Raw genomic sequence first — 26,859 nt, 5'->3', positions numbered from 1 at the left:
CCCGAGTCTTAAGATAACAGGACACCACGCATGCCTGGTGCCCAGAAAATTTTATATTTCTTGTAGTGATACCTTGTAAGCATATTCTGACAGATATCTATGGCTTTGTTGACAGACAAGATGTTGGTTTGGTGTGGGATTTGATTGTATAGTTCAAAACTATGGGACTTGTGAGGTACAGATGAATTTAGGGCACAAGCCAAGATACAGTTGTCTCTGAGATGACCCATGTCAGCTTAGGGTTCTTGGTCTGATTAGAATAGAGCACTAAGTTGAGATATTACTCACAAAAGTTTCCTAATCCTGTATCTGTAGTAGCCGAAGGTGGTAGACTACGGAAAACAGGAGAGGTTCCTTTAGATTCTTGGTGAGTAAAAATATGAATTTTAATTGTATGTGTTAGATACAATTGTCTGAGGTGCGGGATTGGAATACCGCTGCCAGTTAAATAACTAGTGCACTCACTAGGTAAATTTTCTGAATTGAACACGGGGATCCGTGGTTATGTTTCAGGCTTGCTTCAGCGGTGGGTCCTGATAATAGTTTATCGGGAAAAGAGTTTTTAAGGTAATGAAGGCTTTAGTCTAACAGTTCTCACTGAGCAATCTTTAAAGTCCTTCTTATAAAAGAGATGATAAAAGAGAAAAGGGATATAGAAAAGAGTATCTGAAAGATTATTTTAATAGTCTAAGACAGAGAAATAAAAAGGACAATTTTTGCTTAATACGTCTAAATCAGAAATCAAATCTAACAGGTAGGGTTTTTCTTTACTTGAAAGGATGATAAGTATTAATTGGTTCAACAGTTTTTAAGTTTAAATCAAAAAATAGTGATGAAGTAAATTTTAGTAGGTTTTATTTGTATATATGATGAGATCAGTCTTTCTTCATTTGTCAAAAGGTGTGATCATATATATAGTTTTCTTTTGTTAGCTAGTTCTTTTGATGTTGGCTGAAAGATTTCAGCTAAGCCTGTTTTATTTATTTCCTGTATGCTTTTCAGGGAATAGCTGTTCCAGTTATCTTCATTTTAACTAGGCAGGGTTCGTTTCTTTAGTTACGAACCCCTGGTTTAGTCCTGAACTGGATAGTCGTTATTTTCATTATAGTTTTGAGTTTCTACTCTTGAGACTGAGTATTAGAGATGTGGGGTAATGTGTTTTTTGTTTGTAGTAAGGGTTTTTCCTAACCCTTGCTACTTTTTGTTTTTTTTTATTTGTCATTACGATGGAAGCTCTACGACGTAGATCTTCTCACCGTTGACAGCCCATACCTCTTCATGGAACTCAAAAGCTATGGATTTGCATAAAGTATGGGCTACCAAGTTTCTTTGCATTACCCCATACCAATTGATTCATGGGTTATTGCAGAGATTTTTACAAAAGGTAAGACACAATTGTTGAGAAATTTCATTACATATTGAAGAGGAATTGGAAGGGAAAGACTAAAGTGTGAACCTGATCTAGTGTTTTGAAGTGGGCTGCACTGTATACCTTTATCAAGGCTCTCCCACATGCTTTAACTTCTTCAGGATATTTGTGTCTGATGTAATTTGTGACAAGATCTGCGGACTTGAGGAAATCTGAGTACACTGGCTGTGTAGGTACCTCAACTGTGGGGTGCTCTGTATGTTATGACTGGGGTAGGGATCTGGCAACAGAGAGGCACAGTGGTTGTGAGGTTCTGTTCAGGTTGATCTTGCTCCTAATGGTAGAGTGTTGGATGAGGGGAAGGAAATGGTACAATGTGGTCCTACAGTATAAGTCCCCTATCTGTGACAAGTCTAAGTATGTGTGTCAATTCATGAGGTATGAAGCTGCAGCAGAAATACCATATATCTGTGTTGTGGCTGTTTTGCTTCATCACTTGAAAAATTCCTCCAGAGTCCAGGTCTCATGGCCACTTGTATACTCATTGGTGGTATCTAAGAGTTTGGAATGAGCAATCTCCAATGGTCCCAGCTCTTGAAGATATAGGAAGTATTTTTGTTGATAGAAAAGTTGAATCAGTGATGATGTGTTGAAATTTTGATGATTTGTGTGGAATTGAAGGAGTCAGATGGCTTTGGAGAGCTTTTCAGACAATTTTCAAGAGTCTCTTGTACTGTAGTATCTGGAATTTTCCTTGGTAGAAACTATGGCTTTTGTGTTTCTGATTTTCAAAAGAGAATGGGTTGAGGCTTATGATAGAGTATGAGGGTTTTAACACATTTCACCAGCCCATAAAAATATGGAGATAAAAAACCATGGGTTATGGTAGAGTATGGGTTATCAGAGGCAACTGTAATACAGACTTGTTCCATTTTTGCTTGCACAGGGGGAAATTGCCTAGCTATGTGAAAATTTAGGGCATTGGCTTGGGAAGATATTGCCCTAAATTTGTGTATGGCACAGTTTACGGCACCTGTCTGGGGATGCTCTTGATAATTCTTGGCACAGAAAATGCCATGATTTGTAGTCAAGACTAAAGAGCTCTAACCAGTAAGTGTGAAGCACCAAGGAGGCACTGGTTAGCTTGCCTAGACCCCTGTATGGCATCAAATTGCACAGAATCTAGTTTAAAAATCTAGAATTTTGATTGGAGCATCAACACAGAGATGTCACAAAGATGTGTAAGCTAATGAACGCTACCGAGACTAGAGCTAGTGTGACAGGGAGGCCCCAAGGCTTTGCTCTTCCCCAGGTTGTAAGAACCTTGAGAGGATCTTCACTACAAGTTGGCACAGACAGAGCAATTGCTCCAGAACTAAATCTAAAACCCAATCATAGATTCCCAAATCCAACAACTAGCTCCATCCAAAGGGTATTCGGTGAACAAACACAATCAGACACACTCTACAATAAAAGAGAAAGAGATGAAGAGAAATGAAATGAAATGATAAGATGATGCTCACCTAGCTCCATCCAAAGGGTATTTGGTGAAGAAGAGTCTTCATGGAGCTAGGGCGTCTCTGAGTACAAGTGATCCAGCTACCCATCTAAGTCCATACCTCCAAGCCATACTTCTACATGTAACACCTTACACAGGTGGACCTGGAAAGATCCAGAAATCAATCAGGGCCAACCAGGGCACACCCTGAATTGAATATAAGAGCTAAAAAGGATCAAAGGGGAAAAATCCTGACATTCATTGTGTGTTTAGGTGTATGAAATTGTATATACAAGTTATGTGAGCCTACTCAGGACTTGCAAAGAGCTATGGGAGCCTAATCAGAAGGCAATTTTTTTTGAATATCCAATAAAGAAAATGTTGGCCAACCACAGGGCTTTTATGACTCTTTATTAGGGTTTTGGTGTGTCTGGGTAAATACTGTCTGCTTCCAAAAAATCAGTGGGCACAGTTGGCTGGCCAGGGCTGGGTCTGGGGAAAACTTAATAAAGTACCACTTGTTTTGAGCTGTACTGGCCAGCTCAAACCAGGGACTTATGTGTAATGTCCAAAAAATGTTTTTTTACATTTTCAAATATCCCTAGCCCCAAAACAAAAAATTTACCTCTTGGTTTCTTCATAACCTAGTACTCTTGGCTTCTTAATAGTGTGAGTGGTTGTGTAGATATTTATATAAGTGTTTCACAGCTTGAAGCCAAAAATTGAGTAATATTGTGTGATCCAAGTCTGAAATTTGAACTTTGGTGTAGACTTGAAATACTAACTTTCATATATATTTGCAGAACCAATCAAGCTATCAGGATTCTGAAACCGTTGGGTTGTATCCAAAAGCAAGGTCCACATTTTTCATTTTTGACCCAGGAAACGTTGAAATGGTAAAAAAAACATTTCATAAGGTAAGTAGATTTTGGCAAAAAGCTTCACCAGACCTCATGCCATTTTTCGGACATTACGCACAAGTCCCTTGTTTGAGCTGGCCAGTACAGCTCAAAACAAGTAGGAATTTGTTAAGTTTGGTTCTGGGGCATAATCCTAGCCAACACACACATCAATCATGTAAACAGTGACATGCCTTGTTTTTTTTAAGTGCATGAAGGCTGCATTGAGTTTTTTAGGTGCTAAGTTGCTATATTGCATATCACACTAACTAAACAGTTATGGCCCTCAAACCTGTGTAAAACCGTCCAAGACCAACATGCAAGATCTGTGCAAGATTTCTTGCACCAATCTTGCACATTAATTTTTTTGACAACCCCAGCTATTGTGTTCCAAGTCACTGATACGACAACAGTGCAAGACCAACATGCAAGATTTGTGGCAGTTCTATTCATGTCTTGGACAGAATTTGCACTGGTTTGAGTACCATAAATAAAAGAAACACAGATACTAGTATGCCTGAAACCAAGCAGCCATCTAGTCAATACCCAGCATATGTTTTGTCTTTTAAACATTTTGCATTATTTCAAAAACTTTTCCATTTTGTTTCACCTCTTTTTGAAACACTATCTAAACAAGTCAAGTTGAAGGAAAGTAGTACACCTTAGAAAATTGGGCATCTAGTCGGAGCAAAGGATATTGTTGCCTCTAGAAAATAAGGAGTTCTCCTGTCTCTTTTTTTAAAAATTTTTAACGTACACCTTTGCACAAGCGCTTCCTATTTAGGAATTTGGTGTGATTAAACTTTTATAGTACTTTTTTGTTGTGGTCTCCACGGAGCTGAGCAGGCATCTGATCCTCCCCTAACCGAGACACACAGGACTCATGGAAACAGGGACACGCCTTGTTTACTGCCTGCAAAGTGCCTCGGGTTCCGAGTATTGTCACAATGCATTCGACGAGTATGCCCGAGGGATCGTTGAGGGCCAAACAATTCCCGAGATCTTGGCGATTCCTCTCTCCGCCTCCGCTTATGCGTATTGCTCGCTCGGCCGACAAGGAGTTGTCGCGAAGAGTGCTTCATGCAGATTGTATTGGATCTCAAGGTCTGGAGTGACTTCTGGGGGATGTGTACAGCTGCCACAGCAGCAAAAAGCGTATTTCCCTGAAAAATCGTATACAAGGTGGAATATGAGAATCTGTTCTTAAATTATTGATCCATCGGTTTGAGTTTGATGCGTGCGGACAATTGTAACTCCGTTAGTTTAGAAGAGCTATATAAAGTGGACTTTAATAATTCCTTAGCTAATGTTAGAAGCTAATTATATGCACTTGTTTTCTTTATATATCCCTCAAAGTTTGATCATTGTTTGGAGTAAAAGTAACATGTTTCGAACTCTTGAGTAGTCCCAAGCCAATTCCTAATAAAAGGAAGCTGTTCAACTCGCAAAGTCCTTCGAAGAGAGAGAATTGTTAGCTACCTGACAGTTTGACTGATTTATCTTATCTTTTGTGCCATGATAGTGGTAAATTTTAGGATAGTCTTATCTCTGATCTTAATAAAATGCGAACTTCTTCGGCACACGTTGGCATTTCAAGATGATCAAGTTTTAGTACAGGATAGCTTAAAAGCACACTCTGGCTACTTCGATCTCAACAAGTTACCACAACAAGAAATGGAACACGAGTCAGTGAATTCCAATCAAGTGTTCAAACATATTGGACTAGAAACAAGCGGCCACCAATCCAGCGCGTCTCGCGACGTGAACCTTCCGCAAGACGTTATTATCTCAAGACCACACCTATCACACGACGTTCAAACACAGGACACACCACGTACCTCCAATTTTAGAATTCGTGACAAATCAGTGATATCATCATCTCAGCCTCGTGAGAGCGACCTTCAATCTGCCATAAAAGAAATTTGGATAAAACTCATAAACTTGTTACGGTTCACTCCAGAGAATAATATGGAGACTATTTTACATTCATCAGTCAAAGACCTACTGGATCCACAATATCTCCTAGGGCTTCAAATGTCCGTTAAAGATAATCTAGTCGGTCTGGAGAGGGTCTCTGATGACAAGGTTGAATATGATATGAAAGTAAAGATACGAAATTTTCAGACTCTGACTCCGATTGCTATACCAGCAGCAGTTTCATTATTCTATGCTAATAGACTGCTTCAAAAGATGGGTGAATATTTAATGTACGATGAAGCCTACAGATCTGGTGCATGGATCAAATTATGGAACACAAGCACAATCTTACCGTTTGTTTATTTCATAATCAGTTGTAATCCATCATACTACATGTGGGAACGCATCGAAAATATCGCCGTCAGTGCATTCAAGGCTTATGATGAGCTTTACGTTCTTAAAAACTCGGCATATGATAAAGAAGATCTCACTCGATTTCTTTTATGGAATACGGAATTGATGCATTATGCGGCAAGATCATCAGATCTTATAGAATTGCCCACAGAGACTTACCAACCCCGATACTTATCAAGAACAAAAGCATCACCTATCTCTCGTATTCTTGCTGCCCTTCTCAGAAAGCCAGAATATGAGCAATACACCTCAAGTAAACTTCGTGTTTCCAGACGTGAACATTTGACAAGATATATACAACAATGTTGGAAATCAGATTTGGAGAAAGGTTATCCGAGAAAACGCGATGGATCTGATTCAAAAAATTCATTGTGGGATGATTGGATTTCAAAATCAGAAGAAATTGGGAAAACGTCGCAAAAAATTTACTGGTCGTCTATGCGAAATGATTTAATTGGACGGGGAAACAACTCGCCAATACTCCTAGTCAGAACAGCAGCAGAATTATTACCAATTCCAAAAGAATCAGAATCAAATCGATTATTTTCTCATCATTCTAAAGAATTCAAGGAAATGTTGGACAATATTCAAAACCCAATAAGACCTAAATTGAGATTGATGAAAAGAGATCAAGATATATTTCATGGTTTGAGTTACTTTTTAAAAAAGCATTCTAAACGAAACTTTCGCACCGAAGCAAATACATCAGAAAATTCATTGGATTTATTATCCGAGTTCCTCGAACAAGATCCGCAGAGTGCGAGATTTGTTACTTTTTGGTCAGAATTCAACATCTATAAAAATGACCTTGTATATAGAAGGAATGCAAGATCAAAGGGAGAAGCATCACGTAATGCTGATAACCCAAACAAAAAAAGGAGAGTTTCAAGAGAAAAAAACCTTTAGGTGGTCAAGGCTTACTTGAGTTGCTCTATATATCTTCATCGATAATTCAAGTCTTGAGCCTCAACACTTTTTAAAACCTTCTCCAAACCGCTTGTAGGATTTTTTGAAAAACCACAAAAGCAAAGAAACATAATTCAAACTGAATTGTAAAAAGCTGAATAGTTTCTTTCTGGCAATTACGTTTATTTCTTTGTGTGAATTCAAATTTTATTTGTTTACTTGGAATTTGGCTAATTGTTGGCTGCAAGTTAACAAAGGATGCCTGTAACGCAGTACAGATTTCGCCATTCTGACGCTAGTGCTGTACAACTATGGGAGGCATACATTAGACATCTGCCCTGTTGAGAGTCTCATTTCGGGTGCTTGTTTTTGGTTAATGGTGCACCCAGCGCGCCTCAAGAGGATTTGAGACCCAAATGTCACAAAAGAGGGGGAAAGAGAATAAAACATTAAATATTGTTCTTCATGGAACCCACATTGGAAGCAATCTCCTTGGCTGGTTTTGTAGACTGGTCTTTTGGCATGATAGCAAGTTGTGTGGGACCACAATCCCAAATCAGATCTGAACAGATGACTCCCAAGTATAAGATGGCTGTATGCAATACTGCTTATTCATTTGTTATTGCACTACTGTGTATATTCACAGCAGATTTTGATATTTTTGTTCTACTCATGTGGAAGATGTTGTAATCTGATTTGATACTATCTATATCTTCTTGCATCCTAAGAATTTGGCATACCGTTAAGCCAAACAGAGGATTTTTTGCATATAGTCTTCATATCACTGAGCTTGCCAGCTGGTGACTTTCTGACAGAATTGGTCTTTAGAATAATCCTAGAATAATGTTAAGATGTGAATTTGTAGTAAGGGGCCGGCCTTATTTCTTTCAAAAGGCACATGTCAACTGGGTACAAGCTACTAGAGCTGAATTTACTTGGAATCTGGCTCAATATGTTAACAACAAAGTATAAATCACTTGGTGAAAGCTGGTGGAAGCTCCACGCACTACCAGCATTACATATGTTCCTTGGTGGAAACAAGCCGTAGGCTAAGAACACAATTGAGAGTAGAATGGGTCATCAAACCATCTTGCATGTCAGCCCTGGGTAAGTATACATGTACCCAAAGAGTAACTTGTAATATATAACCTTCACTTAGGAAATACAATTACATGTACATACAGTCTAGAAAAGATGTGTAACATGTAATAATATACACATAACCCTAATTACATACACATGTGTCATGTACTCAAGAACTAATATGTAACATATAAGATTACATATGACATAACTCAGTATCAAGAGTCAAAAATGCTTATATTGTACAAAACACTTGATGGTTACTGAACATAACATTAAGTGTAATTGATTATAAAAACAATTGTGGGAAAATATTTGAGCCACCGGACTGTGGAAACAGCCTGTATGGGTTACACAATGTCCAAATCTTGACCGGGAGAGTGCAAATTTGGATGGTGTACAACAAGCCAAATATCACCAAAATCTGAGATATTGTCCAACCTTCCCTGCCATTTTGGATGAGACAAACAATCCTATGCTTGGATCAAAGGCATATACTGTTTTCACCTGTCAGTCTGTACACGGCTGCGGTTTTGCCTACCTCCACACAAGTTTTGCATACAGGCTGAGACCTGTCAAAGGGTCATTGTACATAGTACTTTTTTACACACCAGTGGTGGACATGCTCTTAAGAATATCTTGAATCAGTTTTTATTTCCATCACAATGAATAACAGAACACCACAAGATATGAGGAATGAAAAAACAGAATTAAGCTACATACCTGTCAGAGCAGGGAGAGATATGGTTGAGAACTGAACCTAATGAACTATCTCAAATCCCACAAACAGAGTAAGGGCCCGTTTGGCTGAAACCCAAAAGTAACTTTTGGCCAAAAGCTTCACCAAAACCAAAAAGCACTTTTGACCAAAAGCAGTTTTTGATTTTGGTCAAAAACACCGGCGTTCGGTAAAGTTCTTTTGATCAAAATCAAAAGCTACTTTTGATCGAAAGTTTGTTCAGTTTGAAAAGCAGCCTTGAGGCTGTTTTTCGGACAAAAAGCAACTTTTGCCCTGTCTCTTCGATTGATCAACCTCACCCACTCAAAATTCACCAACCACTCAACACCCCTTTCCGCCGTCCACCGTTCTTTCCTTTTGTCGTCTGTTTTTTATCATCAATCTTCTCTTCTTTCCTTATTTTATAAATTTGACTATTGAATTCTTTTGGAAATTTGTACATATGTGTTCAAACATGATGCTGATGTGTGTATGCAATAGAACTAAACAGATTGTCTGTTCTTTAAAAACTGTTTGTTTTGTTTCTTTGGATTCTTAAACTCAAACATAAAGAAGTTTTCACATAACTTGATGTGATCCTTGGATGATCAATAATAGCTTGTGTAAAGGAAATATCATTTATTTTCTGCGCATGGAATTTTCAATATCAGATGGAGGTTGTTGATGACCGTGATGGATGGATGGATGGTTTTAAGGACCATCCGATCAACTTTCAAGTTTCAACACAAGAACACACTCATCTTTACCAAACAGTTGACTGGTGATCAGATGATCAACAATGATTATTGTGATCTTTTGTTGTCCCTTTTGGTTGACTATTTGGTAAGCAATGAAGCTGAAACTCAGCTTTTCATTTTGCCCCGTTTTCAGGGGGCAAAATGAAAAGTTGTTTTTGTGTAAAGATTTTTGGCCAAAACAGCCAAACGGGCCCTAACTCACCTATCACCCAAGGATAATTGAAAACATCTTGGATGAGGAAAGAAACTCTATGCACTGCTCTTTGAGGTTTTACATTACAGCTCTAAGTTGTAGTTAGGTCAATTATGATGACAAACAGTAACTAACACAACAGACAAAAAACACACAGTTACATATGGAATATTGATAATAAATGAGACATGAAATATTACACAACTGTAAAGTTCAATTATGTAAAATGTAAATGACACTATACTTCAACAAAGTAAACAAAACAATATAGACTGATCAAAAAGAACACATGTACCTTTACAAAGACCTACACTCGTTAGTATCTTGGTGAGAGTGTAAGAAAAGGAGTCTTAACATTGTGCTTTTAAATCTGCAGTCAATATAAAAATGTTAGAACAAAACTTGTAAGAAAGAATGTAAAGAATAGAAATCAATCAAAAACTCCATCACAATTAGAGAACCAAATTACCTAAGTCTAAGAAGTTCACTAGTGATCCTCCTGATTCTATACACTGTATCAACAAGATCTTTGGTGTTGTGGGGATCTTCTAGAAGATGTGTAAATGAGATAAAACAATTCAAGATAGAATGAAAAGAGTAGATGGATGAGTTTGGTGATTAATCCAAGAAAAAGGTTTCTTCTTGACAAGAGGGAAGAAAGAAACACACTTGCAAAATTGAAATCAAACAAGTGCACTAGACATAATAGAAATGTGACAATTCAATAACATTAAACTAGTGAGAAAAAAAGGAGACATGGGCAACATTAAACATTCAACATTAAACATATCACACCAATAAAGATTTCTACATAATATCCTGAAAACCTCAATTGTAGCATGATTACATCTTACATCAGAGAGGGGGTAGGTATGAGTCACTCACAATAAAGCCGTTATGTTGTTAGTAAAAGGAATTGCTTATGAGTGATTGTGACAAGCCAAATGGATGAGTTATTTATTTCGCAACACGCAAAGCACAAAGCATAGACATGTGTATATAGAGAAATGAATAATATAGAGCAAGGAGAACACTAATAAAACCAGAAATCTTTCTATGATCCATTCACAATAAATCAATTACGTTGTTAGTAAAAGGAATTGCTTATGAGGATTGTGAAAAGGTTTGAATGGATGAGTATCAAACCGTATGGACTCATAGGCTGTTTATAAGGAAAAAGGAGAACACTGTAAGAGTTCAGAGCACACCTATACAAATAGAAATCAGTGTGTAGCAACATATCAAATGAGAACAGTCAAAACAACATATCAAATAGAAACATGAATACATTTCAAAATACCACAAACAATAAAAGCACACTACATGATGTCATAGAACATCCAACTCTATTTGCCAACCACCAACAGTAGGATAAATATTATCAGATATTTATGAGACTTTGTATGAGGATTCATATATTTTGAATGATTATAGGCCTTGTTCTCTCAAACTCATTCTTTTCTCAGATCAATCCTCTTGTTGGGCATACTTTTGTCTTGAGACTTAATTCTTGCTACTCTGGTTTGATACTCTGATTTTCTCAATGCCATTGATTTTCTCTTGCGTGTGGTGTTGACCGAACGGTTCCATTTATATAGGTGAAAGTAAGACCAAAAACTGCGAAATTTCGGGCTTTCTGGATCTTGATCAAGGAATTCTGACACCAAATCAAGTGAATATCTTGTCTGAGTCTCTTTTGGAATCGATTCTTTTGGCAAGTATTGATCAGGAAAATTTAGATGGTAAGTTAAAGCATGATACATATCTTGTTCAGTGAACTTTGATCTTAGTTCAGGTCTCTTCGGGTTGTGGATATGTTTCATCATGTCAAGGAAATCTTTAGAATGATAAGTAACAAAGTCACTAAGACTTGATCCTTGGACGTGTTGGTATAATATTGACTCTTCCCTCACCAAAAGCACAGGTAGGTTCTTAGATGTTTCAATCAAGTCATTTGGTATCTGTGGCCAATGAAAGTTAGGAGTGTTTCTCTCAATTTGATCTGATTTAGCATTCCAATGACCCCACAATGAGCTTTTTGAGTTAGATTCATGTTTCCCTGTTGGGTAATTTTTTTTCTCATCCTCCTTCCAACCCTTTTCTAAATATCTGTTCAAATGCTGGTTTCTAGGATTACGAGAAGCTTCTGAGGTGTATGTCTCATATTCTGTTGTCCGGAGAAGAACCCTAATGATACGAGTGATAGGTGATGCTCTAGAGTGCGATGCATCCAGGTTTTCAACCAGAGATTCTGCTGGCGGTTCAGTGAGATCGGATGACCTCGCAACATGTGACATAACCTCGGTGTGCCACAAAAGGAATCGAGAAAAAACTTCTATATCATAGTCCGGTTTTCCATGGATGTATTCAACATAATAAGCCTTCCATACTCTGATGGTGATTTTTTCAATCCGCTCCCACATATAGTACGATGGGTTGCAGAGCATTATAAAATACACAAACGGGAGGATCGTTCGTCTATTCCATATACCTGACCACGAAACATAATTGTGAGCTGTATCAAATCTTAGCCATTTGGACATGTCGCCAAGCATTTTCTCAGCATACGATATTGAGGCAGCTGCTAGTAAAGGAACTGGGATGACATCTTGAAAAGATCTGAGCCTGAACCTTATATCTGTTCCGTTATCTTCATCAACAACCCTTTCCGATTGAATCTTTTCCGCTTCAACCCGTCCCGGGGACCCTAGATCAAAGTAGGGATATAACAAGTCTTTCATTGAGATACGCAGAAAATCATCCCGTTCATTTGCCGGAATACATGGGAATAGCTTTGAAATCTTATGCCAAATTGCTTCGGTGGCCATTTGAATCTTAAACTCATAATTGATCCGAAGTTTTCTTTTACGCGAGGTATACAGTTTATCATCTATTTCAACGGTGGATTTGCTTGGTATGCCTTGGTCTTGAAAGTCATAAGGTATGTGGGGTCTTGATATGATGCCATGCTCTGCAACTACTGGTGCACTGGATTGGTGGCGGGTTGTCTCCAATTCAGTCTGTTGTATCACTTGGTTGGTGTTGACTAATTCATGTTCAATTTCTGGTTCTGGTAAGCTGTTGAGATCAAAGAAACCAGGCTGTCCTGTTAGACCATGCTCCACTACTAGTGGGTTATCTTGAACTGCCAATGTGCCATGGAGGAGTGCAGAGATTAACAAGATCATCAATAATTCTACCATCTGATTTGCCATTTTGCTAGTATGAAAAATGTTAAATGAATCAAACTTCTTGATGATCATGTTACTGGAGTTTCTTCTGTTCCAGCTAGTCTCCTGTTGAGCAGCTTCCTTTTATGTTGAACTGACACATGACAAGTCTGATATATTGTACGCGCAACCCTCTACACAGGCTGCAACATCACAAAGCTTGTGCATGGGACCACTGCACATTTTTACAGTGAAGTTTTAACAAGAACTTTACCCCCTGTGTTTCACTGCGGCACTGTGGCATGGGTGGTACACAAATTTAAGCAAGCCCTGATTCTGGCCAATGCAAATATATTCACTAGCTTAACAGGGCCCCAGAACCCCCCCCATAAAGGTTAGTCATCAGAAAATATACCTTTTGAGCTCCCATAAGAATCTGCCCCTGCCAAACTTTCAGGTTAATTCCTAGCTTCATCCTTAGCTTTCAATTCTTTTGATTGTTCCTTGTAACTCAAAACACAGCAGCCAAACCTTTTGCAATTCTGACATATGTGAAAATTGAAGGTAGAAAGGGTTGGAATTCACAAGAGCAATGTATAATCCCATGGAGTGTAATTCCATGGGAGCTCAAAAGTCGTATTTCCTGATGGCTACCCTTGGGCATTCCATGGTTCTACCTTGACCCTACCTTAACAAATTGCCCAAGCCATATTTACTAGACAGGTCCAAGGTTTGTGTGAAGGAATTGAGCCATGATTGACACTGTTGATGGTAGAATTTTAGGCCACAATTGACCAAAACATGGTCTGGACCCATTAACCACCATCAAATCTCAGCAAACAATCCCATTTTTTATGTGCAACCCTTTGTCTACATCCTATTCAGATTTTTCAATTTCATCTGAGAAGGCATAATTTCCATCACATGATTGCACTTAAGCCAAGATTTGTATTGTTCTTAATACTTTTCATATCGTACTGTGTTTGTTTCCCCAGACTCTTTTGAACCTAAAATGCTCATCAAGGGCCTTGAGTTGGAAAAGACCTTTATTCAAAAACCACAGCCACTGTTGCCTTATAGAGCCAAATACGTTCATATTTTGAAATTCTGTCTCAACTCCTACCGGCCAACAGTTACAGCTTTGGTGTAAGTCCCTCACTCAAGCCTCGGACCCGTCCCGTCTGTGTGATGGGCTTTGTTAATGGAGCGTGGCCACCAGAGCCGGAGGGGATGCTGGCAAACCAAGTGCAAATCCCGCCTGGTTGGATTTTGAATTTGGCAGGGAGTATCTGTTGATATAAATTCTACTTCCTCACACAGCCAAGACCTTTGAGGCACTGTCATAAAATATGACACGGCAAATTTTCCCATTCTTTTGGCCTCTTCAGAATTTTATGAATCACTTCAAAGGTCATGCATGAGATGAATAGTTTCATCTGAATGAAATCAGTTTGTAAGAGCCAATTGTTCCCACAGTCGAGTGATGGCACCACCAACATATTTACCTCGGATTACAAAATCAGAGGTATCCTTGGATGCAGGGATGCCACTTTGAGTACTATGGGACTCGACTTAGACCCATGAGTACTGGGTAATTGTTGAACCAAGGGAGTACCTGTACTCATACAGGTACTTGGACTAAGAGTACCACATGACATGGTACTCTCTTGCAGAATGTGGAGACAGTACATGTACTGTCTTTTAACTGCATGAAAAGACAGTTGTACTCATATTGTCTTTGACTTTGGCCTTGTTTGGATGAGTATCACTCATGATACTCATCCAAACAACCCATTACCAAAGCTAAAGCCCTGGCCCCATCCACTCCAAGCCATAATCATCTCAACATACCTCTTTCCATTGATTTGCCCACTGGATCAATCAACAGTGAACACTTGGACAACTCAATATCCCTTTGGGTGTGGCTGAACTCCACTAGATCTTGACGATGTGGGTCAAGATCAAATCACACGATCTTGAAGCAAATTTTTTGGGACTTGGAGTCATGGTCATTATAAGTAAGCTTCTCTATCTCTCAACAATAATCTCTTGTAGACCTTCTTCAAATTCCTCTTGTGAATATCTAGGCTTACTATCTCGTAATTCTTCTTACTTGACAATCTTGTCTTTCTTCTTACTTGTACAATCAATCGACTCTCTTGAAAAACTCCCTCAATTACATCATGGGTAAATCTCCAGCAACTCCTAGTACTTCACGTTTGGAAACTAGAATATCCCTGTATGCTTGCAGGGTCACATTAGTGCCTGGTTCCTCTCGTCAAGCCATCCGCACCTTGAAGCAATCCACCACTACTCAAAACAATCCTCAAGGGAATAACTTGGTTTCGAAGGACGGCAAGATACAATCTGATATTTATTACTATTTTGATGTGTGTCATTGTCCTGTTTAGTCCATTACCGTTAGATATTGACTAACAATAACTTTCCCATACAGGAGCCTGAGGTTACCATCATTGATGGTGAAGTTCCTTGTGATGGCACTATCCCGCTCACGTTTTGCTGCCTCCACTGCACGTGAGTATTTTTTTTTGTCTTCTTGACTTACATTGCCAATACTGACATGAGCGTGTGATCACAGCTCGGCTCTCATGATCAGTCCAACCCCAGGTTTAAACACCCTTCCCAACTCCAACCTGCACAAACACCAACGACGATGCCCGGGTTTGAAAGAAGCTTACATCAATGGAGTCCCGGGTGCGATTCCACTGGATTCAAACCCTGCCGACATAGCTGCCAAAAAGAAAAACCTTCGAAGCTTGCTGGTTGGAGCTATCATATCAAAAACCTATCATTCTCGATCTTTGAAGGTCAAGAAATCCAACAAGCATTCCGTTCAATTTGCCCTTCTTTCCACTGGCCTGGTCGAACCACAATGAAAAAGGACGCTGAAAACTTATATCAAGACTTGGAGCAAAATCTCATGGATGAACTTGCGGCAGTTCCAGGAAGCATCTCATCTGCTACTGACTGCTGGACCTCGCCGGACTTTCAGCATACATACATGGTAATCAATGGGTTTTACTTTGATGCAAAAGGCTCCTTTTCTTGTTGACTACTGGCTTTTAAAGTAAGCCGTTGATTACTTTCTTTTGATTGTATTTCTCACTACAATTGAACTCTTTCCACCTTTCGTTTTGTTTTTGTTTTGTTGATCTTTTTCATGATTTGTCTTTCTGGATCCAATTGATTTAATAGGCCCTAGAAGGCCGTCATACTGCGGAAAAGCTCGCTGATGTTTACTGGGATGTCCTGCAAGAGCAAGGAATATTAAAACATCATTTTTCTGTTGCCGGCGACAACACATCGACCAACGGAGCCATGGTACGCATCCTGGGTGAGCGCTATGAATGTATAGGTATCCACTGGCCTGGGGAGAAACGTTTCCATGGGTGTATGTGTCACATAATTAATCTTGTGGCTCAAGACTTTCTATCCGGAGTTGGCGAACTCACTGAAGACAAAAAGAAGCTATTTGAAGTCTCAGGAATGCCAGCCCTCTTAGCTTCATTCGAGCCGGACGAGCCTCCAAGTGCTATCCGAGGCGACTCATCTTATGTTTCAAGTTTAGAAGGAGATGCTCTCACCAACAATACATCTCAAACCAACACTGATATATTACCTTCAAACACTCAGTTTCTTCCACCTGATTCATCAAGTCCAATCGTACACGGATCTGTCATTGTTGCTGAGCTACGTGAAAGAGCCAAATCAACTATAGTTGGAAGAATACATGCTCTATATAACAACATACGAAAGAGCCCTCAAGAGTTAGAGTTTTTCATCAAGTTCCGAGAATCTGTTCAAGACATCCCAGTACTTCCCATCAATTGTCCTTCAACTCGATGGAATTATTTCTATTACGTGGTACGTACAATGTCCGAGTTGATTACTTCATGGTTGGCCCCTTATTTCACTTAACTAACCTACGTATTGTAGATTCTCCGCACCATCAGGTTGAAAAATAGTATTATAAGTTATACTGAAGACAGCAAGCGTTCGAAATTAGACCTCTCCGCATACGACTGGGCCGCAATGGAGTTCATGAAACCCATTTTAGAGATGTTTGAATCCGCCACGCAGATTTTCCAGGCCAACGCAGCACGCAAGCAACACATCCTTCCGGTTCTTTCGGATCTTCAGCAGGTCCTGAAGAAACATCAAGCTTCAAGAGGAACTTGGAGTGTGGCTTGTAAACAAGCTGAAGACAAATTACTGAAGTACATTCGCAAAGAGTGCGATAATCCGCAAACTCTGATTGCAACCATTTTGGAACCGGTTCATCAAGGATTGATCTTTCGAAAAATTAACGCACCCTTAGGAGTTGAGGTGAAGGCTAGACGAGTTTTACGAGAAGAGTACGACCGCAGGGCTTCCACCCCTGCCCCTTCGCCTCCGGCTCCATCAGATGAAACTACTCAAAAGAAGAAATCTTCGAAGACTCTCAAGAGTCTGGATGACTTGTACTCCATTTTGGGCTCAAGTGCGGTTCAACACCCAATTGAGCAGGACATGGTAGTCAACAAGATTGATTGGTATCTCAATCAACAAGATCCAATGATGCCTCACGAGTCGGTTGGACAATTTTGGAATGTAAGCACCTCATTCTCTTTCAATCACTCTTATATAGACATACTAACTCATAGATCTATGTACTCAAACAGAGAATGTCTGAAACCGGGACTTTACCAATCCTCACCCAAATTTCCCTGGAGCATTTGAAAATTGCCGCCTCTACTGCCTCGGTCGAGAGGGTCTTTTCAATATTGGGAAACATCACCACACCCTCAAGAGGGTTCTTGATGACCAACACGATCTGTATGCTTGTCCTCATTAGACACTGGCAAACTAATGATTGATCCACAATCCAGATTGAAGATCAGCAATAGTCTTCAACTTATCTTGAGGTACCAGAAACATGACTTGGTAATTTGAAAATCAAATTGATTTTAGTTTCTTCTATAAAGAACAAAGCGACCGATATATCTTGTTATTCAGAATTTTCCCCTTTTACCTAGTGCCTTGTTAAATACATACATGCAAAGAACAAATTGTTGCTCTACACCCGGTGTTCACATCGTTTGTTTCCTTTTTTGCTAGTACCTGGTTAAATACATACATGCAAAGAACAGGTCTTTGGACTACACTCGAACTTTCCCAGGGTTCTTCCTCTGTGGTTGAAAAGAATGTTTATTTGTTCATTTCTTCAAAACTAACTATGTACACGTGCTTCTGATTAGTTTACTCTCCTAAAATTGGCCTAAGTATTCTACAAACTCATGAGACTCATCCATATTTCCCCTATGAGTACATAAAATTGAGTTGTACTCTTTTCTTCTTCTTCTTTGAGTCTTGTACTCATGACGAAACTCATTCGGCAACGGTGGCGTTGAGTCAACGACCCATTTTGCCACCAGTCCGTGAGTATTGTATTCACTGCCCTCCCGGGGCCGTGAGTTCCCCATAAGTTGAGTTTGACTCAAAGTGGCAACCCTGCTCGGATGCAAAACCTCGGACAGAAGCTTCCCGAGGTTTTGATCCGAGGTAATTCTCAGTGCAAAAAAATACCTCGGGCAAAAACCTCGGACAAGGTCTGTCCGAGGATTTACCTCCGATGATGCCTCGGATTTCTCAACCCGAGGCATCTATGCTGGCAGTGTGGTGGCATCCGAATTTCAAAAGTTACATTGATACGGATTCTTTTCAAGGCTACAAATTTTCATCATGTTGCAAGTTTTTGAAGCTTGCTCCTTCATCATACTTGAGCTATACTAGTGAATGATGAAGTGTTTAAGGCAGATGGAATCTGAAGCAGCCGAAAACCAGGATTCTGCATTTTCACCATGCGTGGAGCCTGAGGTTAGTTCAAGTCGTAGATAAGTCACTCCTCCGCAGGCTCCTTTGAGGAGGGACTTGATTAAGTTTAGTATATTCAGAGTGCCTGGATTTGTGAGCGAGCTGATCGCCCAAAGATGACTATCGATACCAACTCCGGTACAGTGCCCGTGCTGCAGTGTATCTCAAGGAATAGCAGTTTATGCCACGGCCATTAGTGCGCTTCAAAAATTGGGAGTGGTGAAGTTAAGCATTATAGACACAGTGGGCCAGGAATGAGACTTGTTCCATGTTAGCGTGAATTGTAAGCAAGCTTTTCGACGAGGAGGACAGATAAAAGGAAATTGTGATTCCCCGACACGATCATAGAGAGTCTAGTTTCATTTACTTGCTGTTGGCGATATCATCATGGTAAAACTAAGGGTGGTATTATCTCTAATATTTTCAACCAATCGGCTCCTCCATAATCATTACGCTTTAGCATTTGAAGACGATGAAGGGATCGTACGGATCGGTTTAACAGGACGGCCTGGTGACTTCGATCTCAACAGCTTACCACCACCAGAACTCGATCATGAGTTGATCAACTCCGACCAGCTGATAAAACATAATGAATTAGCAACAAGCACCCGCCAATCAAATGCGCCTGAGGATCTTCCTCAACAATTCATCACTCCAAGACCCCACACACCTCAAGACTTTCAGAACCAAAACATACCAAGCACCTCGACCTCTGGGGTAGCTAATAAATTGCCCACTCCGCCCAAAACAAAACCTCGGCTGAATGACGCTGAGCTTCAGAGGGCCTCCAAAGAAACTCGGACCAAGATTTTGAACCTACTGCGAAGTGCTCCAGCAATCGAACGAGAGAAAATATTGCGGAACGCTGTGCAAAGCTCGCTAGATCCACGGTTCAATTCAGGATTAAAAAGAGGGGGTCAAGATTACCAAGTTGATTCGGGAAAGAAGCTTCATCAAGACGTTGATTATCGAAACGACCCGAGATTCAGGATCAGAAATTTGCAAGATGATAAACCAATTCCTTTACCATCAGCTGCTTCAATCTTTTACGCTGATAGAATGCTTGGCAAGATCTCCACTTGGTTAAGATTTGATACGGTTCACAAATACCATTCATGGAAAAGTATATGGACCAGGCAGACGATACTTCCGTTTGTTTATCATATCATGATCTGCAATCCATCATACTATATGTGGGAGCGGATTGAGAAGATCACCATCAGATTATTGAAGACCTATCATCTCCATTACATTCATGGAAAACCGGACTATGATAGGGAAGCTCTTACTCGATTTCTTTTATGGCACACTAAGATTATGTCACATGTTGCAAGTTTGTCAGATCTCATTGAACTACCAGCAAGATCTTTAGGTCAAAACCTGGAGCTACCAAGAGCCAGAGTATCACCTGTCCCGCGTATCATCATCTCACTTCTCGGAACCTCAGAATATGAGTTATATACCTCAGTATCTTATCGTAGATTCAGAAATGATCATTTGATCAGATATATAGACAAAGCTTGGAAGGAAGATGTAGAAAAACATTACCCAGGAGGGATGGATAAATCTGATTCCCAAAGCTCGGTATGGGTTAAATGGAACTCAAAGTCGGAGCAAATTTATCAAAACACCCATACGTTCAAATGGCCAGTGATATCAAATGAACAATTTTTCAAATACAAGAACCTACCTGTACTTTTAGTGAGAGAAGAGACAGCATTACGTAATTATCTAGAAGGATCAAATCTTAATGACTTTGTTACTTATCACTCTAAAGATTTTCTTGAAATGTTAAAACATATTCAGAACCCAAAGAAACCAGCACTGAGAACAAAAATCGATGAACTGGATATGTATTATGGTTTGAATTACTTTTTAAATTCATATCAGGACCACTCTGAAGAAGAAAAGATTTCAGCAACAAAACACTATTCATTGGATTTGTTGGCAGAATTTTTAAACCAAGATCCAGAGAGCGAGGAATTTCAACGATTTTGGACATGGTACGAAGGATATAAACAACACCGCTTGATCAATAACGGCCAAAAGAAGAAATCCATAGCATTAAAGAAACAAATGGAACAAATGGAACAATCCAGCAAGAAGAGAGTTTCAAGAGAAAAAGCAACACCAGAAGAGGATCAACCCCAGAAAAAGAGAGTTTTGAGATAAGAAGACCTATGAACGTTCAAAACACGCGTAAGTTTCTTTACAAAGACTCATCAACTTGCTAGTATTTACCTTACCACTTATTTTGATACAGGATTTCAGGCAGACATGGAATCCACGACTTTGCGCTAGAAAAGCTTAAAAAAGAAGTTTGTAGAATAATTTAGTGAGAGTTCTTCGGATGAAGAGTTGTCTATTTGTGAGGCCAGGCTTCTGTCTTTTTTAGCGTTGATCTTGTGAACAAATTGTGTTCATCCAGAGGATTAGTTTGAAGTTCTTTTTCTTACTTTTTATAAATGTCATTGATGTGTCCTCTTGCGTTCGCAGTCTCTGTGTCCTCATGCTAAAATCAATTGGTTGGCATCACTTGCTATTGAAGGACCTGTTCATCTACATCCCGTGATGCAAGTAATATGAAAGGCTAGTCCACAAGAACATTGGATTTCCTAGGGCATATCAAAAGAGCTCGGCAGAAGCACTGATACAGCCAGGGTGATTTGGATCATCTCGGCTATTGTTGATCGAATAGCCATATTGGTACTATGGTTTGCAATGCCAGGCTGTGAGAAAAAAATCAGTTTGACAATTGACCATATGGATCCTAATCACCACTTATCCAATATGAGAGGGATCAACATCACGTCTCTGGATATGGCTCAGGACCATAGGATAAACAAGGTTGCAAACATACATGTATGAAAAATCAAAACAATTATTTTCTTTTAAAGATCATACTCAAGACTTGAATTAAGTAATTTGCCAAATTCATGATCAATCAAAACAAAAATTGAGGATCCTCTCAGTGATCTTACAAAAAAAGATACAACATCATCAAACCAACCAATATCATTATTAAGAAATGAATATGTAAACAGAATAAAGAGCAAAACATAATTTCTGTTCTTTTCATTCCTAAGCAGGATTAAAACTACCCCATACAAACCTTTGAACTTTTTCCAATAAAGTTTTTTCATCATCAATATCATCAAGTTCACCACTGTTATTGAACAAACTTGGATCAAATGACTCTTCTTTTGCTTCAGTTGGTTCTGCTCCAGGCAAAGTTTCAAAGATATTTAAACTTGTTTTATCTTCCGCCTTACATGGCCTCGGTCGTGCTAAACCCAAAATAATAATATTAGCATTGAACGAATTCCAACTAATTTGAATTCACAAGGAATATGTAACTCACTTGGTGGTGATGGCGGTGGTGGCGGTGGTGTGGGAGAGCGTGGCAATAGTGCTTGGTCATAAACTTCTTCTTGCGCTTCGGGTTGCTCTTCCCCTTCGCTTTCGGTGTGTGATGGATACCTTAATTGATCAGGATGGACAGCTGTGATATGTCTTTCTAGATCGTGTCTTCTCGAAAAAGATCTCGAGCAAGTCGCACATTGGTACTTTAAAATCAAATCAAAAAGTTCATGCTTCAATACCTCTTTTCTCTGATTCAAGTTTCCAAACACTCACAAATGGGTTACTCACCTCCCGTATATCTCTGTGAGTTAGCTCGTGAGCCTTACAATTATTTCGTCTAACAAATAATCTTCCACATGTACCACATGCCCATTTCTTCTCAAATTTAAAGATAGGATCATTATTAGGATTCAAACTCGGTAAAATTTCCAAGGCGATTCTTTCAACAGCAGTTGAAATGTCTCTGATCGAGCCAGCTGTTAAAATCGCAGTAGGAGCAGGTCCATCTTGGTGAGGTAGGAGAAGTGCAAATGGATTAGTGCTAGTTGAAGCTGATCTGGGTTCAACTAATAATGGATCAATTAGAAAGCCTTCTGACGACTCAGACAGTGTTCGATGATTATCAATAACTTTCGAATGACAAGGAAAGATCACATATATGAGCTTGAGCTTGATCCTCAATCGAGGATTTGAAAAGATGCTAACCTAAGATTCTAAGCTGTTGATCACTACCGGATTCATGGTGCTGTTGCCACTCTGGGCTTTCTAATTTCCTGATCTTGTTCGCCGTAGCATCGGTCAAGATGTGATCATTTGATTTCCTCTTGGGACTGACCGACGCAGTCTGGACGATAGTGATGGGTTGTGATGGTGATGATGAGGAAGACGATTCTTTCTCTAACATATGACCAGGATGGACCGAGTGAACATGTCTTTCTAGGTCATGTCGTCTTGTGAACCCTCGCGGACAAAGTCCGCAGCGATATTGAGCTCTCTGGAAAGGTTCGACCCGCAAAATCGTCAGGAACCCCCAAAGAAACAACAAATAATACACAGATAAATAGAATACTTACCTCGTTTAGATCGAGATGAGTACGCTCATGAGTGGTACAATTGAATCTCCTAGTGAATTCTCTATAGCAGATTCTACAAGCCCATTTTTTACCAACTCTGAGTGGAGTGAGCGAATGTTCGACCATCTCACTTGTTAACAGAGGCTGTTGTTTTGTAAGGGTGTTGGTTTGTGAAGTGTTATCGTCCGAAGCAGTACCATATGAGTATTTATTGAGAGATAGGAAGGCATGATTGATAGAATCTTCCTTGATGACCGATGAAGATTGAGTTGGGACAGCAAGAAAAGCGTCTTGCGAGTTGTTGATAGGATTGATATTAGATAGATTTGGGTCGATTGCCAGAGTATGGTTTGAGGAACTATGTTGAGGTTGATGAGTTGAATTGCTGAGGAGTGTTGAGCTTGAACCGATTGAAATGTCGATTTGGTCATGAGATTGACATTTGAGTTCATTGATAAGTTCATTGGATTGATGACTAAGCTGATGTGGTTCGTTCTGATTAAGCAATTGGTTTTTCAAATCACTAAGATCACTCTCAAGCTCGCTGATGCTTATTGAGTTAGTCAGATTTGTTGATGGTGCTTGTGACTGTTGAGCTTGCTGTGGCAGTTCTAGTGCCAGTCGCTGCGCCTGCTGCTGTAAAGTCATTTGAGTATTCGACGAAGTGACTGCGTCCATAATCACGAGTTCCTCAAGCCTCTATTTAAGAACGCTTTCGACTTCACTTTGTTCTTTTGTTTAACTTCACCAAGCTTGTCTACGTCGAAATTCAATTCACATCAGCTGGGAATCTAGCTGGGCACCGCAGTCGATGGATCTTGGATATCGATTTGACGGAAATGAGTTCTGGTGGAGATGAAAGATGGAGGGGAAAAGGGCTGTGAAGAGGGAAGCGCCGCAGTACTTACTGAACTATTGAAAGCTGTGTAGATGTGTGACAGGGGCTGTGATAGGCGATCGGATCTTCGGCCCCGAAGCACACCCGGTTTTCCGAAGATATTTGGGGAGGTTTGTCTTTTTTTCAAAACAACAAGCTCACTTCAAATGCGTTTGCACGATTTGACTTGTGATGTTGGTTATCCCATCAAGTACAGTTCAACTCAAGATCCGAAGAACCAACTGTGCTTAATGAAAGCTATACCTTAATGATCGTTGATTCCGTCCGTGGACCGTGAAGCGTAAATCAATACGAACATTTGATGCGTAAAAGGACATGCGGCAGAAACCAGTCTAGAGGATGTGAAGGCTTGTGAAGGTCATAGGCACTTGAGGTAGTATAAATATAATAGGAATTTCTCTCAAAGGCTCTCTACAAGCTACTTTTAATTTTGATGACTGAGAGAAATTGATGAGGAAACTTAGGAACTCCTCACCCCGTTTGTGTTGTAACTGAGTCATGAATACAAGAATGAGAAAACAACAAGGGTTACCGATGCGTTCAGCGTGTTGTGGTTAAATACCCTCTATCTGTTTTCATATCGTCACTTTCAATCATTCCTGTAACTCATGTTGAAAATGGGAAATCCAACAAGACTGCCCATTAGAAATGGAGACCAATCAAGCCCCAATTGCTTCCTTTTTTTTGATGACAGAAAATATTCTACTCTAATTCATAAATACTTTTGCAGACAATCCATACGAACTCCAATTTGTACGATGACGCATGGATCTCTGAGCAATGATTTGACGAAAATGCAACTTCGAACCCATTAGGTTTTTGGTTCTACAACACCAAGATTTGGAAACAATGAATGTAAGTTTCAAAGGTTCTTAAATAGATGCTCTGATCTTTGAAGTGACCACAAGCGTAAAACGGGAAAAAGATGGCTGCACTCTGACTGACTCTTGTGTCTAAAAATATTTTGAGGCGCATTCATTTGAAATATCCATCTTGGATCTGATTAATCATAACAAGTATGGTTGGTGCTATCCTATTACGCTTTTTGACCTTGAAAACATAGGCAGTCAATGTATTTGAGTTTGTGATATTGGGTTTGGGTAGCTCTGAGCATCTCAGGGCCTCTTACATATTCAACTTACATCTATCTAGACCTTGTCCATAGTCAACAGGAAAATTTACACTCAATCCTCTGTTGACAAAAAGGAGGAAGCAGTACACTTGAAGAAATCTTGAACAAGCAAAGGTAAGGCCCTCCTTCCATTCTCGGGAGTCGGAAGTGTCCCCAAACCACCCTGCACCACTATGTACTCCTGGAGAACCTATACTCGCCAATTCAAATCTAAGGCAATTTTTTTTCCAAGAACATCAACCCAAATTTTAATTTCCCCAGAATTCACTTCAGACAAACCCTCTCCCCCCTCAGAGAAATTAATATGAGACAGTCAAAACATAGACAAAACGTGATAAGGAACAACAAAGAAAAAATTGGTTCGAACATGAAATCGTTTACCAGAGTGAGTGGCATCTGAAGAGCCAGTACACCACGAACCCAACAAAAGTTGAGGAACGAGTTTCAAGAGGTTTCAAAAAAACCTGGCCCTAGCTTGACCAATACCCGGCGCACACCGCGGCTGGACCCGGGTTTCAAGTGGTTTTCAAAGTACAGGTGATCAACCACTGCGAAAGCGGTTGATCACCTGTACTTTAATCATGCCTCGAAAATACGTGGAGACGAGACCTTGTTCTCCCCTGATTTAATCATCAGCGGATGCATTGCAGGTCTTAATCTGCTTAACCACGGGAGAGCCCATCTTTTACCCTCAAAGACCAGAGGAAGAAAATTCATCATTCCCTTTCCGAAGGACGAATTTATTTGCTTTCACATCTTTCAACCTGAGCGGCCACAGATGTCTGGACGTCAATTGATTGCCGAATGTAACTCTTCTCAATGACAACCAACATCACGGCTTAATCTGACAAAGTTTGACCCTCCCAGGTTTCACAGAGACTCTTCGCGGGCCAGGAGACATTGTCTTCACTTGTTTGGCGTGTCCTGGAGGCCGATCTCTCCAAGAGGAATCGATTCCCAGGCATTGTAAAACCAAAAAACATCTCAAATGTCTCGACAGGTGGAAGGCCGAACGTATGAATGCCACCACAACTGTGACCTTCATTGAAGATGATGTAATCGATGGTTCACATCCTGCAAGTGACATGGATGGACATCTTGATGATGACATCAACATGAACTCACCAAATGCTGCCTCACCGGAGCCTGATGTGGTCGAGTTTGATGATCATGAACGCGAACTACGGCGTGGCGCTGTCATTGATCTTTGGGCACGCGATCATTCAAATCTCTTCGCATCTCCAGCTCCAGATTCTGCTCACAGTGCTACAGACAGCAGCAAAGACACAAATCGAGCAGATGAATCGACGGATGATGGCTGGGAGGATGAGGATGACGACTTGAACTCAGAACAATCTGAAGGAAAGCATGCAAATAATGCAAAGTCATCATCCTGGGCACCTTTCTCAAGTTTGGAGGTTGGAAGCTTTCAAATTATCTTGAAGACTATTCAAATCCATCATCTGATTTGATCCCTTCAACAGCAAATCGTTGCTCTTCTGATCCTAGGTTCATCCAGAACCATCATGTCACTGCTTCAGTATGAACGAGTCCGCTCCTTTGTCAGTCTCTTGAAAGTAAACTTCCAGCGTAT

At 39.9% G+C, this 26,859-nt stretch overlaps 5 protein-coding genes across 5 annotated transcripts in view; 2 read left to right on the top strand and 3 right to left on the bottom strand.

Annotated features, from left to right (window-relative positions):
• Positions 1–4,713: 4,713 nt before the first annotated feature.
• Positions 4,714–7,003, top strand: MELLADRAFT_106883 (uncharacterized protein; the record flags this gene model as incomplete). Its single annotated transcript, XM_007410481.1, has 2 exons — positions 4,714–4,870; positions 5,289–7,003. The coding sequence occupies 2 exons, from the start codon at positions 4,714–4,716 to the stop codon at positions 7,001–7,003; spliced, it is 1,872 nt and encodes a 623-aa protein (XP_007410543.1).
• A 4,203-nt stretch (positions 7,004–11,206) lies between these two features.
• On the bottom strand, positions 11,207–12,970 carry MELLADRAFT_106882 (uncharacterized protein; the record flags this gene model as incomplete). Its single annotated transcript, XM_007410375.1, has 1 exon — positions 11,207–12,970. The coding sequence occupies one exon, from the start codon at positions 12,968–12,970 to the stop codon at positions 11,207–11,209; it is 1,764 nt and encodes a 587-aa protein (XP_007410437.1).
• Positions 12,971–19,186: 6,216 nt separating this feature from the next.
• Positions 19,187–21,667, top strand: MELLADRAFT_106881 (uncharacterized protein; the record flags this gene model as incomplete). Its single annotated transcript, XM_007410482.1, has 3 exons — positions 19,187–20,959; positions 21,296–21,376; positions 21,419–21,667. The coding sequence occupies 3 exons, from the start codon at positions 19,187–19,189 to the stop codon at positions 21,665–21,667; spliced, it is 2,103 nt and encodes a 700-aa protein (XP_007410544.1).
• On the bottom strand, positions 21,662–24,116 carry MELLADRAFT_77887 (uncharacterized protein; the record flags this gene model as incomplete). Its single annotated transcript, XM_007410374.1, has 5 exons — positions 21,662–22,086; positions 22,161–22,365; positions 22,451–22,728; positions 22,868–23,156; positions 23,236–24,116. The coding sequence occupies 5 exons, from the start codon at positions 23,911–23,913 to the stop codon at positions 21,881–21,883; spliced, it is 1,656 nt and encodes a 551-aa protein (XP_007410436.1).
• An 842-nt stretch (positions 24,117–24,958) lies between these two features.
• The window catches only part of MELLADRAFT_106879 (uncharacterized protein), a gene marked incomplete at both ends in the record, with an annotated part of 3,399 nt that continues 1,498 nt past the window's right edge, over positions 24,959–26,859 (bottom strand). The window contains 2 exons of the mRNA XM_007410373.1: positions 24,959–25,086; positions 25,276–25,325. Coding sequence (XP_007410435.1) covers positions 24,959–25,086; positions 25,276–25,325 — 178 coding nt within the window. The remainder of the gene's footprint in view (positions 25,087–25,275; positions 25,326–26,859) is intronic.

This window comes from Melampsora larici-populina (genome assembly GCF_000204055.1).
Source record: "Melampsora larici-populina 98AG31 unplaced genomic scaffold MELLAscaffold_20, whole genome shotgun sequence".
NCBI classification, from domain to species: domain Eukaryota; kingdom Fungi; phylum Basidiomycota; class Pucciniomycetes; order Pucciniales; family Melampsoraceae; genus Melampsora; species Melampsora laricis-populina.
The sequence above is the reverse complement of the archived record's forward strand: the minus strand, read 5'-3'. Positions and strand labels throughout refer to the sequence as shown.